The sequence below is a fragment of the Trematomus bernacchii genome, unplaced genomic scaffold, assembly GCF_902827165.1.
Source record: "Trematomus bernacchii unplaced genomic scaffold, fTreBer1.1, whole genome shotgun sequence".
In the NCBI taxonomy this organism is placed as follows: domain Eukaryota; kingdom Metazoa; phylum Chordata; class Actinopteri; order Perciformes; family Nototheniidae; genus Trematomus; species Trematomus bernacchii.
The window spans coordinates 14,419,712-14,435,652 of record NW_022987564.1 but is presented as its reverse complement, the minus strand read 5'-3'; the positions used below and the strand labels follow the sequence as shown (position 1 = coordinate 14,435,652).

At 42.9% G+C, this 15,941-nt stretch overlaps 1 protein-coding gene across 1 annotated transcript in view; it reads left to right on the top strand.

Moving 5' to 3' along the window:
• LOC117478377 (ephrin type-A receptor 7-like) overlaps positions 1-15,941 on the top strand; it is a 152,008-nt gene that overhangs the window by 131,029 nt on the left and 5,038 nt on the right. Inside the window, exons 9-15 of the mRNA XM_034125392.1 lie at positions 3,543-3,598; positions 8,162-8,287; positions 9,256-9,441; positions 13,210-13,271; positions 13,802-13,918; positions 14,263-14,349; positions 14,713-14,865. Coding sequence (XP_033981283.1) covers positions 3,543-3,598; positions 8,162-8,287; positions 9,256-9,441; positions 13,210-13,271; positions 13,802-13,918; positions 14,263-14,349; positions 14,713-14,865 — 787 coding nt within the window. The remainder of the gene's footprint in view (positions 1-3,542; positions 3,599-8,161; positions 8,288-9,255; positions 9,442-13,209; positions 13,272-13,801; positions 13,919-14,262; positions 14,350-14,712; positions 14,866-15,941) is intronic.

Sequence of the window (15,941 nt, the reverse complement as noted above, 5' to 3'; positions counted from 1 at the left end):
ACACAATGTTGCTACCGCTTTGAAGTCATGGATTAAACTTTATGAAATTCCCCAATTTCTTTGTATTTCTTTGCCCTACATATCTTTTTTCTGGCCTAATTCCTCTCTGCTGTATTCCGCCTGTCATCTAGGATTCTATTCCTGCTGTCTCACCTATTATTCATATTACTTCCATAACGGCACTTAATTTTAGAGAAGGAGTCAGGTATGGAATTGAAAGAGCAGGCAATGAATAGGCCTCATTTACACTCCTTTCTTCTGATTTAATGTTCTTTCTTGAAAACCACAGCTGGAAAGCAGAGAAATCCATTCAAATACATATTGTATAAGTAGAAAAGGATAGTGCTAATTCTGTCGGCCCAAATCATTACGACAACTTTTTATTTTAATTTGTGGTGCTTACAAAAATATAGAAGATGGCTTGCATTACCCTTTAAGTTTTGCATTGCTATGTAGACAGCTAGTAAAAATACTAGGCTATATATTTCCTTTCCATTATTAGGCACTATGCGTTCAAATTAAATTCAGTTTTAATTTAAAATTCTCCCCAAAAGGACCACGTCTAAATCTAAGATGACATTTTGTGCCAAAATTAACATTTGATGAGGCTAATCTGACAGTGACAGAATTTGGCAAGAATCTTCAGTGTTTTGGCGCCCAAACTTTTCTTTCTGCCATCTGGTTCCTCAGAAGTCTGACATTTCAAAATAAAAATTGGTGAATAATTCTAGTCAACAGCAAAAAGTTGGAACCTGTTTAGCGTAGGATTAAATAAACATAAGGCAATATTTTCAAAATAATGTTTGTCATAGTTTTGGTGAGCCATGTATATTTATTTAATCATTTTAGCATGTTTTTCTTGGCAGCATCAATCCTATTCCTATGATTCTATTTAGGAGAGAGGAATCTTTTCATCACTCCAAAGTTGTGTTGACTGACGATTTTTTCAAAGTAATGAAAAGAGCCAGAACTGACATCGGCATCCCCCCCCCCTGCCCCCCCTTGTTTTTTTCCCAGCAGCGTCTGCTCGAGCTCCTCCAATGTAACTCCTGCTAGCGTGGTGCTGCTTTCGACCTCCTTCTCCACTCTTCCTCCTCCTCCTCTTCTCTCTCCTCTTCCTCCCTTCACACAGCTGATGCCCAGGTACACTGGCATGCCTGCATCCCCCTCTTCCCTACCCCCCACCCCCACCTTTTTTCTCCTCTTTTCATTTCCTCCCAGTTTCCAGCCGTCTCTTCTCTTACTCTACGCTTCCTATTCTTCTTTCTCGAGCTTTTCCTCTTACCACGAGTATGACAATACGTTCCTTCCTTTTCCTTTCTTTCCAAGCTTTTTGGCCCAATTCCATATATATCCGCAGTTCTGTGCTCTACCACAGTATGAAATGAACTGGACAAAGGTGATGGAGATTGTTACCGTTGAATACATATCCAAAAAGAAGAGGCCCTCCAAAAAGAACTACTTTGCATCTGCCATTTCATTTTTGTCACATCTGTGACATTTCAAAAAACGTAATGGAAATGAAATCAAGTCATGCGACTTTGCCCCCATGCAGCCCTGCCAATTATTTCTTTCTTCCTTATTCCCTTTTTCCGATGGCTTAATGCCTCCTTGTCTCCTCACGTCCCTCATATAACTTGACTTGTCCACTTAAATCTTTTATTTCTGCACTTCTGCTGTTTTGCTCAATTGTCATTCTGCCACGACATCCTGCTGTATGTCCTAGCTGCAGTTTTCCACCACTGCCTTGCTCCCTTAATCTCAAGAACCCTTTTTTTCAACTGCACTCCTCACTAATATCCTCTCTTGCTCTCTATGCCTCTTCCTCTGCCCCCTACCGCATGCTTTATGGGCTATTCTGTGAGCCTCTTCAACTATTTCTCCTTCCTTGCATACCCTTCTGCCCAATTACCCTCTTATCCGTAACCTCCTATTTTCCTGTCACTTCCTCTGCCTCCCGACTTCCTCGCACTCTTTTCTCAATGATTTATCCCCTGCTTTGCCCTCACCCTCTTGTCATGCTAACTGTTTGCTCCCTTACCTCCCTTTCCCCCCCCGCCTCAGGTCTCTTGCCTCTTGTTTCTCCTGGTACCGCCATGCCCTCGGTCCTCATCTCTCCCCCCCCCCTCGCTCCCATTGCGCTGTGCTCCCTTATCTATCCATTCTTGTCTCCCCTCCCCTGTCTGGTATCTCCTGCCCTGAGGGTCTGTGCTGCATGTGTCTGCTGGTGTGTTTTGACAGACAGGGTCCTGACCTTGTCTCAGACCCTGCCGCTGTACAGGCTGAGGGACGTGTCGGCCTCCGCCTCTAACACATCTCCCCATGCAAACACTCGCATGCAAAAGCACCACAAAACAAAAACTAGCACGCGAGCCTCCGCGCGTACACATGTATATACGTACTAACGTGCACATGAAGACACACACATCCACTCTACAGGCTCTCTGTGAACTTCATGGCAGCTGTGCGCCGGTTTTTTTGTGTGAAGTGTGCTGATGTGTTCTGACATTTGCATCAAAGCATGGCACCCTGAGCAGATATTATGCCTCTCTCACACACACATCCACGTCTATTTACACAACGTCACACATTGAACTCACTGTGTACAGACACCTTTGTCTATAATCCCTGAAACACGGTGAGCAGCCCGACAAATTATGATTCAGGTTCACTTGCTTACTTGATGCTTTCAGATATAAAAACACGTCATACACGCCACACGTCATACACGTCATACACGCCATTTAAACTCAAGGTTGCAAAGAGTTCCTCAGATGCTGGAAGACCAGTCCCAAAGTGTTTTTGACCTTGTATTTTCATATATGTCTGGGTTGTATACATAACATATTCGAGCACATTGTTTGAGAGATGAACCTCTGATATACCAAAACACTTTTCCTTCTAGTCCTTGGCTTGATCCCTCTCGTCTTGTTTTTCATCCCTCACTCTAATCCAAAGTAAGCATGGCCATCCAGAATGTCTGTTCATCACTTGTTAATCTCTCACTTACAGTATCCGTGTGTGTTTTTATGGATTGTGTGTGCGTGCTTGTGAGAGCCAAGTTGTCCTCTAAGCTGAAAAGCCATCAGCAGTCAGATCATAGAGAGCTCTTTCCTCTCAGGACCCCATGTGGGGACAGAGGATGAGAGATAACACTGTGTGCACATATGTGTATAAAGCACCGTGGCCCGCGCGTGTGTCTTTTCATCTTTTTCTTAAAAAGTGAAACAACAATAGAGTATCTATTCGCGGCCTATCGGTGTGTATCTGTGACTCGCTCAGTCAAATCAGGCAGGATTTCCACTTATTCAGCCTCAGATCCCTCTGCTGCTCATCAGTGCCGTCGCATCAGGGGTCTCTCTGAATGCGTCTCTGAATCCTTTCCATCTCCAACGTCAACGCTTTCTCTCATCTCACAGTTCTTGCACATCCCATATGATTGGTTACGATGCAAGATAAACAGGGTCTGATGCTTGTGTTTGTTTGTGTCTGCCAACGGGGATAAAACACTGTCTGACGGCTTTCTTTGTTTCCTTTCACAGACAATGCGGCTACAGCAAGGCTTCTCAAGAGGGCGACGAGGAACTTTACTTCCAGTGTAAGTGACGCCTCTGATAACTCTATGACTGTGATCCGGCGGAAGACCTAGATTTCTTAATGCTCTTAATGTCTTTCATTTTTTGTAAAGCACTTTGAATTGCCTTGTGTTATAAGGTGCTATATACATAAACTTGCCTTGCCTTGCCTAAATCCATGGGGGGGCATTTGATTAGAGAGGGCAGGCCCAAGGTAAAAATAATAGGTGTCACGGGCACATGATTTTATTGATGTTGGTGATTAACTACAAGCATATCTCCCAATCTATACGTAACATACAGAATGTGCGTCTTGGATTTCACTGACCTGAAAACCACAGACATAACTTCGCATTTAAGAAATAAAAACGCAATTTTCCGGGGCATTGCCAATATGTTGGCTCGGTTTCGTCCCAGCAGAGGGATATAACAACATGAACATCTAGGCTACCTGGAACTGTGCTATTTTTATGCTTTTTTTATGCATTATGGCGACACACTTGCATGCAAAAAACATGTCTCAATAATGGAAAAATGTAGATGTGTAAGTTACCCCAACACGCATGTTTATTTTGAAGATTTCATATGAATTGTGCAGAAAAGATATCCTCTTCTGCCTGTGGCGATCAGGGCTGACCACCAGATGTACACACACAAAGTTAGTATAAAGACCTGCATTATTCTGACATGATTGTAATGTGACCACTATCTCACATTCACACACATTGAGTTTCTTTTCTTCAGCTTACAATTAAAATCTGTTGGGGCCTGCTTAACTTTCTTTTAATATACATCCATGGCCTACACATTGATAATAATAATAACAACGCTGATTTTCTCCTGGGAGGGCAACAATACTGAATGGGCAGGCCAGCTGTACACAGATGTGTGTGTGCGTGACTTCACTATGGGTCTTTGTGTTCAATCTCCATTTAAAGGGGGGGGGGGGGGGGGGGGAATCGGCCGATGAAATGCTTTGTCTTTAAGATTCCATGTGCTGGAATGCATGTGATGACATATGACTTTTGAGGCATTAAGTCATGCCATAGCACTAATTCTAAATTCTGAGTGCACGCTTAGCCAACTCTGAGCACACGGACACAGTCCATTAGGGGGTGTGTGCGGCTGAGTTTGATGGGGAAGATTGAAATCAGGATGAAGGGAAAGATAAAAAGAGCTGGAAACGGGGGGGGGGGGGGAGGAGAAAGAGGGTAAAAGCTCCAGAACCAGGCAGGCGTCATCAGAGATTTCCAAAAAGCTAGTTAAACATTATTGTATATGTTGACCAATATTGTACATGTTTAGCTCTCAATAGCCATTGTGGCAGATTGAAAGTAGTTTGACACATCTTTCCGTGTTTGTGTGTAAATGCACGTGCCAACGCTTTGATGATATGGTGGATGTGTGTGATTTCAGAGTTTCCTTGTGTGTGTGTGTGTGTGTTTACACAGTTTTGTAAATGCAGTGTGTGCGTGCTCATTTGCGTTGTTTAATCTCCCAGCATGCTGAGCCCTCTGGAGAGGTTTGGAGCACTGCGCCCGATGAATAATGAGCCGAAGCCATGCGGCTGGGAATTAAATCTGCCCAAACAAAGACATGCCAACAGCTGACAAGCACGCAACACACACGGAAACACACACACACATATTTGGCCAGCTTTTCAAACACACACACAATTTATTTATTTATTTATTGAACAGACACAAGGATAAACAGGCACAAAGACACTTTTTTGTCCTCTTTTTCAAACACTTCCTGTTTCGTGACTGTGGCTCTCATGAGTGCTTGGTACTGAGTGTCATTTCAGCCAGATTACATTTTTTTCTCTCCTCCTATCTGTTCACTTACTACACTCTCAAAACCCCATTCCGGAAATGAACACAAAAGGATGAATGAGAAAGAGCGTTGGAAGTATGAAGAGGTGAGTTGGCTGAGATGGAGAGACTCATCATAAGTGACACGGCACAGAACATTAGCTTTATGTCGGAGTATGTGACCTAGAAACGCGAAATGGGGGGGTGGAGGATCATCTGCAATCTCCATTAATAGACCACTTTCAGATATCAGTCAGAGTTCAATTACAGAGAGAGAATGTATCAGGGGAAATAAATTGGAGAAGGTGAAGGCACGATGGAGGTTAAGAATGAAAATATTTGGGGGTGGGCATGCTCACTCCGTGGCCCATTGAAAATTATGCAGCCAAGTGTGAATATGCTTCAGTTTCCCCTCAATCGCTCATGGCGGTGACACAGTTAACCCTGAAACTAATCGCCCTCAGAGCCAATGAAGCGTGCACCTGTGTGTGTGCGTGTGTGTGACATGTGTATCTGAGCATTTGCAGACATTTCCAGATGATACTGGTCATTTGATGGCAATTGAGCCCCCCCCTTGTTTATGTGTGTGTGCTATGTATGTACTGCACAGCTGGTTGTAACCTATAAAGTGTTTTTGAAAACCCTCTTTGACAGAAAAGAGTCTTCGATCTTCCACTCAGCCCTGGCCTTTAATAGAAAAGGTTTCATTTGCTCCATAATTTGACTTTTGGCTCTGTTTGTCGATGTGTGTGTGTGTTTATGCACAGGCAAACGTGTTTGTGTGTGTGTTGGATCAATAAGCCGTTATGAGGCAGCCAGTATAGGATCTCTCCTGTCGATCTAGAGCTGTAATCACATTTCAGTGCCTCGATGCAGCTTTTGGGAAAACTACCAGACCCTTTTCCTGGAATATTGGTCCTAATAGGTAGTAAACAGGGTCAAAGGTCGTCTAATTGAGAACGTTAGTCCATTTCTTAATGGTCATTGGCTATCTGCTGGCTAGTTTATTTGCTAGGTGCTCTGTAAATACAATTGGCAGTAGATAAAGAAAACAAGAGGCCCGTTGAGAAACCTGGAGGTCCTTTCTTTTTGTTGTGTACAGTCAAACAGTTGGTGTCAATATCACTTGCTGTTTTAAAATGTCAGCGGAAATATGTAATTGTTTTGTCCCATTAGTGTCACAGAAGAGATTTTGTAGAGGGCATGGTAATTGTTAATATTAACCTTCTCTTTGAATAATTAATCTATTATGAATTGACACTTGTTTTTGTTTTTTTATTCTTATATAAAACCGATGTTAACAAGTTATTTAGCCCAAAATACATCACTTTAAACTCACCAGGCTATTTCTCAATTGTCTCGTTATGGTAAGAGGACATAAAGTCATGTTAGTTTTGGCCTAAGCTGTACCCAAGCTCTAAAACTAACAAAAAAGCAGCATACCAGCTACGTGTACCCTGTCACTTTAAGGTTTCCCTGCCTCAGCAATTTATGTCTATTATGTCCTGTCCCAATTTCTGCCTGTAGATTACAATGTGTTTGTGTGTGTCTGTTATTTTGCATATGTGTGTGTGTGTGTTAGTGAGATAACATTTTGAGGCAAGCAGAGAAAACAAAAAGCTCCTGTGATCTGAGTAAAGCCGCATGGAGGAAACCCAAAGTCAGATTTTAAGCAGTCGGAGCCTTTGATCTCGGCTGTTTCTCTCTGCCTCTGGAGTTCGCAAGGTCACAAAAAAAAACGGAGAATTAGACAAGTTATGAATACATAAGCATTTTGTATCTAATTGAAAAAGATATATTCATACAACATTTTTTTTAGCTTTTGCCTATTTTTTAGCTTTTGCCTATTATACCTTTTTGTGTTGTATCTGTTCATTAAAACCACAGACACTGCATTTATGGGAAAACATGGTTATAAAACAAAGGATCCTTCCATTCGGGTTACAATGGGGGATAATTGAAATATTAGTATAGTAATTTTTACAACCTTGAAAGAAAGAATGCAAAAAAAACGTGTTCATCTGTCTATCGACCTCTGCTTCGCTTTAGTACGATGCAACCCAGACCCTAAACACCACAAACAGTGTTGAATCTGTGTAATAAATGTGTTGTTTTTCGCTATTTTCTATAAATACACAGCATCCTTAAACAGAGGGGGATTATCGAGCAAATAGAAAACACACATTATTCAACGATTGGCACGTCTTGACCAATCAGTACGCCCTTAGTTTGAAGTAGACCCACAGTTATTGTGGGGTTTGATAGCAGAACAATCTTTGTGCTATCTCCAACATCAATAATAAAACTGAGGTATTGATTTTTGTCTCTGGATCAAAGAGCCTTTTCCCAGACACAACATCTTGGTCTAATGGTCAACAATCATACAGAGAAACTCTTTGTTGAAGGAGCCAGAGATACCAATTTCTCCGCTGACTGTAGCACAAAGCGCTGCAGACATCAGAACTGAGGTACCGCCTGGGCAACAAAACATTTTGTTAGCTATCTGTTTTTATTTTCTTATACACAGTTTAATGGTATCTGAATCTGACTGTGGCTCCTTTTTATCTTCTCTGTGCCTCATGTGGACATTTTGCTGCTGGGACCGCAGACTCTTATCTTTTAATGTCTTTCTTTGTGCAGACAAGCATGTGGACCGTAAATGATGTGTTGCTGCCTGTTGAGTTTTGGGACAATGGAAAGGTTTTGCTTCACTAGTACACTTCCACATCCATTTTTGGTGAGGTTTGTCATGTTATGTTTGTGTGTTTTCAGTTAAGATCCCAACACGGAGGACCTACATCGACCCGGAGACCTGCGAGGACCTGCTGCAGGCCGTGCACGCTTTCGCCAAGGAGCTGGACAACTCCAGCATCAAGATCGAGAGAATTGTGCACACAGGTACGTGACTGTTTACGGGAACAAAGTAGGGTTGTTTACAACACTTTAAAAATGCTCTTAAAACGGGTACTTCTGTAATTTAGTATTCAAAGAAGCACAAGCAGAGTAATCATAAGTTCAAACATTTTTAGTATGGGTCAAACGCCTTTTTTAGACCCTCCCTGCCTAGTGAATGCCCGTCTTTCAAACTCCACATCCTGAGGGCATATGTCGTAAGCTTCATGACCAATCCAAGAACACTCTAATGATATCGTAATTTTTGAAGACTTTAGAAAGCCCTTTAGAGAGCTACAGAAGGCATTTTACATCAGTTTTACAAGCGGAGTATATTCCTTGTGATGAGCAAAATGATTTTCATTTGTACCTGAGCACTGCGCTGGGAACCGTATATCATAAGTATGAGTGGCACAGTAAGAGTGATGCAATTCTTCTTTGTATTCAACCAAAGTACAATTATTTATAACCCTTGCAAGAAAAAGGCAGGCAAACAGAATTTGAGCCATTAGCACCTCCTGTAATCTTGAGGTAACTGGAGTTTTTTTGCATTTTCCCTTTTACATGCCATGAGAAAAATCGAAGAAACCAGTTCAAGCTGTTTTGCAACTTAATGATCTGCCAAAATCAAGCTTGCCTGTTTGTGTTCTCTGTACTCGGTGTTCTGCTGTTTCACCTGCACCCTACCCAATCTTTGATGTCTCTTTGATCCCTTTGTATTTCATGTCTCTCTCTCCCTCAACAGTGTCTGTTCATTTGCGTCTTCTCTGCTTCTCCTTGTATTTCTCCATTGGATTCTACTCCAACCTGATTCCCTGCTCTGTGTAACTCTCTCTCATTCATCCCTCTTTAGTTGAATCTTTACACAGATATTACTCCATATCGTCACCCTGCTCTTTTCTTTTCCCCGCTCTCTCTGGTTTCTCATCGATCGACAGGGATCATGACCTCTGATTGTGTGTCTCCCCCTACAGGTGACTTTGGGGAGGTGTGTCGCGGCTGCCTGAAGCTGCCCAGTAAGAGGGAGCTGCCGGTGGCCATAAAGACGTTAAGGGCGGGCTGCTCTGACAAACAGCGACGCTCCTTTTTAAGCGAGGCCGGCATCCTGGGGCAGTTTGACCACGCCAACATCATCCGGCTGGAGGGCGTCATCACCACGGGTAAGCAGGGTCGGGGCAGGGTTTATCACAACCCTCGGCGGCGTGTGGCGCAGTGGGTTGTGCGTTGCTGTTCAGATCAGGGGGTCACAGGTTCAAACCCCACTGCAGTCAGCATGTCGTTGTGTCCCTGGGCAAGACACTTCACCCCAAATTGCTCCTGTGGGGATTGCCCACAGTATTGAGTATGTAAGTCGCTTTGGATAAAAGCGTCTAACAAGTGACATGTAATGTAATGTAATGTAGTCAAGCAGGAAGCAGGAGGTTAAAGGCAGTTTTGGAGGAAGGTGAGCGGGAGAAGATGAAAAGAAGCATAGAAGTGGGGAAAATACTCCAAGGATCAAGGAGAAATGGAAGAGTTTGACCATCTCTAGTAGCATGAAGTGGGTTCATCACCTTCATCGTCTCGGAGGAAGGGAAAAGGAAGCGGAGGCTGTAGGGGTAAACAATGGAGCTGGATTCCAATATCACACGTGCAGAGGGGGTCACCACTTTTGGCAACTAAGAAGCGAGATGGGAAGAAAACTGGGAGAGGAGCATAGACAGGAGAAGGAGAGATGATTGGAAAGAGCCGAACCCGACCGCTTCAATATCACACGCATGGGGGGGGGGGGTCAACGCCTACAGTGAAGAGGGCAGACTAACGTATGGAAAAGGAGAAGAGGTTGAAGAGTAGAGAGCAGGACGCGAGATAGATTCCGACGCTAGCAGCAGCCGAGCTACATCAAGGCCCATTTTACACTGACAGATAGCAATTGAGGTCCTAGAGCGAAAACAGGATGGGAGGACAGGGAGGGGAAAAAAAACTTGAACGGAGGAGAGACATGAGAGACGGAGAAGATGAGGTAGAGGTTAATGGGAATGGCAGGTGAAGGGAGAAGCCGTAAAGAGTTTGTGAAGTTTTTGTTACTGCCGCAGTGATGCTCAGCGTGTTGTGTGTGTGTGTGTGTGTGTGTGTGTGTGTGTGTGTGTGTGTGTGTGTGTGTGTGTGTGGGCAAGGTGCCCGAACACACTGCGCACAGTAGGATGGCAACAGATGTGCAGGGTATAGTAATTGGTGCTAGAGACCCAGCGGGGCACTGAGATCCACTCCAATCTCTCCCACCATCACGTGCGCTAACACGCACACGCACACACACACACACACACACACACACACACACACACACACACACACACACACACACACACACACACTCCAATGCATGCTCTCACACACATACAAAGGCAGTCCCATATGCTCATTTTGTCTTTCACTTTCATTGACACACACACACAACTGCCTGCCTGCCTCTTCACTTGGCATGGAATCACACACACACACACACACACACACACACACACACACACACACACACACACACACACACACACACACACACACACACACACACACACACACACACACACACACACACACACACACACACACACACACACACAACACACACCACACACACACACACACACACACACACACACACACACACACATACACACACACGCACACACACACCACACACACACACACACACACACACACACACACACACACACATACACACACACACACACACACACACACACACACACACACACTACCACACACACACACATCACACACACACACACACACACACACACACACACACACAAACCCACATAGTGTGTACAAATCACCTGCTTTACATCACTTACCCCCCGCCACAATCTAACTCTATTCCAGCCCCTCTACCAAACCTCATTAATCATCCTGTCCTCTTACCATAATTCAAGGCAACATTAAAAAAATATGGGTGTGTCCGTTTACATGGAAGAGCTTCCTTATTTCCTTTTCACCTCTATATGCTCCTTCCTTCAAGACTAACCATCAACCTTCCTACAGGCAGTTTCAGGGTTTGAATGGACTGGTGGAATAGAGAGATCCTTAATAACATACATCCAGTGATAACCATTGTAAATGATAAAATAAAGAAATACAATTATTAAGAAAGATAAATTAATAAATGACCATGGTTTTTATGTGCTTTTAATGTAAAATCTTGCTACATAATGTAACCAGAAAAGTCCAGCTGGCAGATAAATGTAGTGAACAATATCTGAAATGTCATCGAATATACGTATAAAGAGCTGATAACAGAAATACTCAAGTAAAGTACATTCAAATTAATAACAGTCGATGACAATTGTGAATGACTTTGTATATACAGTAGATGATGAAATATATCTCCCTTCCACTCTGTCACACAATTAGTTTTTCTCCTTTTGAATTTCTGGTATACTCTCTCAAATACAATGTTTCAGCAGGTGTTCAAATAACACATATAATACCACCTTTGAACAAGATTTTTTTGTAGTTAAATGTATCTGTAATTCCAGCTCTATGTAACCAATCACAGTGAAACCCCTCCTCTCTTGCAGTAATTACACGATGACCTGTGTATCATGGCAGTGTCTGTGCTGACTGTTCCCCCGTGCCGCTGGTAACCTTTCCAAATAGCCTCCTGAAAGCCCAGTAATACTGGCAAACCCTGAATTGTGGATATCACAATACCAAACTACCATTTGTGTTATGCGCCTGCAAACAGGTATTGAAAGCATTTGTACACAGCTAGGTCTTTGTATTTGTAGTTGTTTACATATCTATGAAGGTTCATTTCCCTCTCTCTCTCGCGAGCTCCCATAATCCACTCCTCCTCTCTCATGGTTTCCTCTCTCTACGCCAACTGCTGCAGTCTCATTTTCCTCCTCTGTGCACTTCATAGCACTGCTGGATCTCTGCCATCTGTGCCTGGGCAGTAAGTGTGTGTGGGTGTGTCTGAGCATGTGTGTGGTGTATATGCACTGTGTGTGAGTGAGTGTTTGAGGGTCGTTAAACTTGCTGAGACAGCCAGGGAAGCACACAGGTTCTCCTGGCTTCACCACAGTTCACTGGGTGAGGAATGGCTTTGCACAATGCCTGCCGTGCTGCCAAGTGGACCAGACTCACTCCATTCCCCCCCGCCCTCCCCCTCTGTGTATCTCCGTCTCTATTACGTCTCTCACTTTCTCTTCTTCCCTTGATTCTCTCCATTTTTACCTCAATTTAACTCATTTGAAGGTCTCCTATCATGCAAATTGCACTTTTTGATGTCTTTTACACATGAATATGTGTCCCCGGTGTGTCGGGGAACTCACAAAGTGTCAGAAAACAAAACCCTCTCTATTTTCCTCCATACCCAAATCTCTAAAAACGGGGGTACAACGGAGCTGATCCAGATTTGCGTCCAAGATGACGTAATATCCGAAATGTGGGCTGGCAGAAACGTTGCTATCAGAAACAATGCCCGACTGTTTTGGACGGAATGTGGTCTTTGTTTACAGTAGCAAGCATCGCTAACACTCAGAGCTAACCTGTACTGGAGAGAGTATGGGTAAAGAAGCAGGAAATAACAAAAGGAACGCACCTTGTGGTAAACCAGCAAGAGGAAAAGCATTTGAGCTCCATACTGTTTCAGACATAATCCTTGATGTAGTTTGGAACATGATATGGTGTTTCATCATGGCAGCATTTCGCTGAGTATCTCGGTAGAATTCTGAGCAGGCACAAGCTCCCCCTGCTCTTTTTAATTTGAATAGAGGGATATGAGGGATGTCTAAAATGCATGATCTGTTTGGTATTTTGAGCAGTTTTTTTTATATATTTGTATATATCTGAGACGCATAATATATGCCTAAAATGTTGCATGATGGGAGATCTTTAAATTCTATGCTCTCTTTGTCTTTCTCCAGGTAACACCATGATGATCATTGTGGAGAGCATGACTAACGGATCCTTAGATTCCTTCCTCAGGGTGAGTTTTTTGTACAATATGTCCAGCGTATCCTAAACGCTCCATGTGTATTAGCAAAGTATAGCCTCATCATTATCGTGTGTTTCACAGCCGTTTCACAAACAAGGCATTTTGTTCTAATGATCCTAAATTCTCTATTATTACAGCGCAGTCCTAGGGCAGCAGTACTCATGCTTATTACAGTAATAAAGGAAACGCACCATAATTAACAGCACAAATGGATGTTTCTGCTTAAATATACTGTAAGCCTCTGTGAACTGTTATCATGCCTCTCTGCTCTGTGAACCACTGTGGCAGGGTTTATAATGATACGAATTCATGGCTTGTTTGTTTTTTATTCTCCAAATAAAGGGATTCAGCTCAGTGAGCACAACATTGTACTATAGTAGCAGATGTAACCCCTTATTTGGATCACTACATAAATACCAGATACAATCAACTTATGTTCTCCTTCTCTTTTCTTTCATTTCACTTTCATTTCACCTCCTACCTGTTCTTTTCCCCCTATTTCCATCTCCGCGTAACCCCAGAAACATGAGGGCCAGATGAGTGTAATGCAGCTGATGGATATGCTGACCGGCGTGGCATCGGGGATGAAGTACCTCACCGAAATGGGCTTCATCCACAAACGGCTGGCCGCACACAAGGTAAAGCAGGAGGGAGGAGAACAGCAGGGTGATTTTTGCAAGGCTTTTGAACGTTTTTCAAAGGAAGCTGCAAACCTCACTCACCTGATTCGTGAACCTGAAACTACCAATACTGTCGAAATCTTGTTTGTCATATTGAGATTTCCCTGTGTAAGCCCGTCTATCAAACTGCAAATGTAGTGGGCACGTTGCGGGAAAAACAGGGCACTTTTGTTTTTGTAAACAATCAATTTGTAAACCTGGTGCGATAAAAGCTTTGCCCACCAGGGTGTTGTGAGCTCACACTGGGTTTGTTTCCTCTCTAAATGTAACCAATGCTAATGAGTTTGTTTTCCCACTCGCAGGTGCTGGTTAACTCCAGCCTGGGCTGCAAGGTGTCTGGCTTCAGACCTCTGCAGGACGACAAGATAGAGGCCATCTACACCTCACTGGTAAGGAAGAAAAACACGTGCAGCCAGGAAGTTTTATTTGACATTCTACTTTCCCTATTAATGACTAAGAAGGTGAAAAGTTCACACATGTACCGGTGTACTTTTAAATGAGTTAACACGTCATGTCAGGTTGAGTTCATATAATTAAGCTTTCAGATGAAAAAAATATATATTCCAGGGCTTTTATTTCCCTGGATATTTTTGGGTTCCACTCAAGGTGAACCTCTAACAATTCTTTTTGATCTACTGAAAATATGTTCAAAGCTGTTCAAAGAGAATATTAAAGCTTTACTTCTACAAACTCTCCACACCCTTTTCCTCCACGTCTCACCTCCGTGCTTCTCTCTTCTCCTCCCCCCGCAGCACGGAGGTAAGAGCGTGGTGCTGTGGACCGCTCCGGAGGCCATCCAGTACCACCGCTTCTCCTCCGCCTCGGACGTGTGGAGCTTCGGCATCGTCATGTGGGAGGTCATGTCCTATGGAGAGAGACCCTACTGGGATATGGGCAACCAGGACGTAAGTGTGTGTGTGGGGGAGGAAAGCTTAGAGATAGGAGGGTGCTTTTTATTAAGCTCCCCAGTCATGTCCTTTATATTCCATTTGTTTTTATTATCTGCACTTCACCACTCTCCCTCTCTCTTTCACCTCCCTCTATCAATGAACTCTGTATCCGTGCCCAGCTTGGATCTTATTAAAAGAAAGCCACAGTACCTCTGAAAGCTTTGGCCATGCCTAAGTCCCCCTCTTTAAGTCTGCATCAGCTCCATGACCAATCCTGTTTTCTCTTAAGGACGCATTGACCCCCTTCTAGTGGCCCTCCGCCTGTCCTAGAGTGCCATCCCACTCTTAAAAGTCTTCCAAATCCTTTTGGAAAAATTCCTCTTTCAGGAAGTGTAGAGTGATTTCTATTTGAGGGTTGAAGAGATTGTCCAGGCAACAGGACACCACTGCTTGTCACCACAAGTCAATGTGGGTGGGAGTTCAGTTTTTCTATTGGTACTCCTTCTCCTTCTATTTCACTTTTTGAAGGAAGCCATGCTTCTAAAGGGGAGGTGAATGAGTGATGCTGGTCACAAGGTCATTATGTCATACTTAAAAAGCAACACATTATTAACTTGTTCCATTTTCGACTGTCCAAAATTAATATGCATGAGCAGGCACGAGTAGGGCTGTGCAATTAATCGTATTTTAATCGCAATTACGATTTTGGCCTGCCACAATTACGAAAACAACATAATCGAAAAAAACAATTATTTTGCTTTGCTTGGTTGTGACAGTGCACTGCAACATATTTGATCTCATTAATTTTGGTCTCATTTATTTGTATTTATCATATTTATATATGTTTAGGAGCTTGTGGAAGTACGCTCCAAAATATTTGTTGATCTTGTTGATTGGTATTTATTATTTTGATATTATTTATTTAAATGTATCATTTATTTTTGTATTGGTTTTTCAGTTGAATTATACGTTCAGGGTAATCAACAGTTAAAAAGATACTGTTCAAATTATTATTTGTATTTGTTTTCAAGTTCAATAAATGGATTTTTTCAAAGTCAATGAATAATCGTATTTAATAATCGTGATATCAA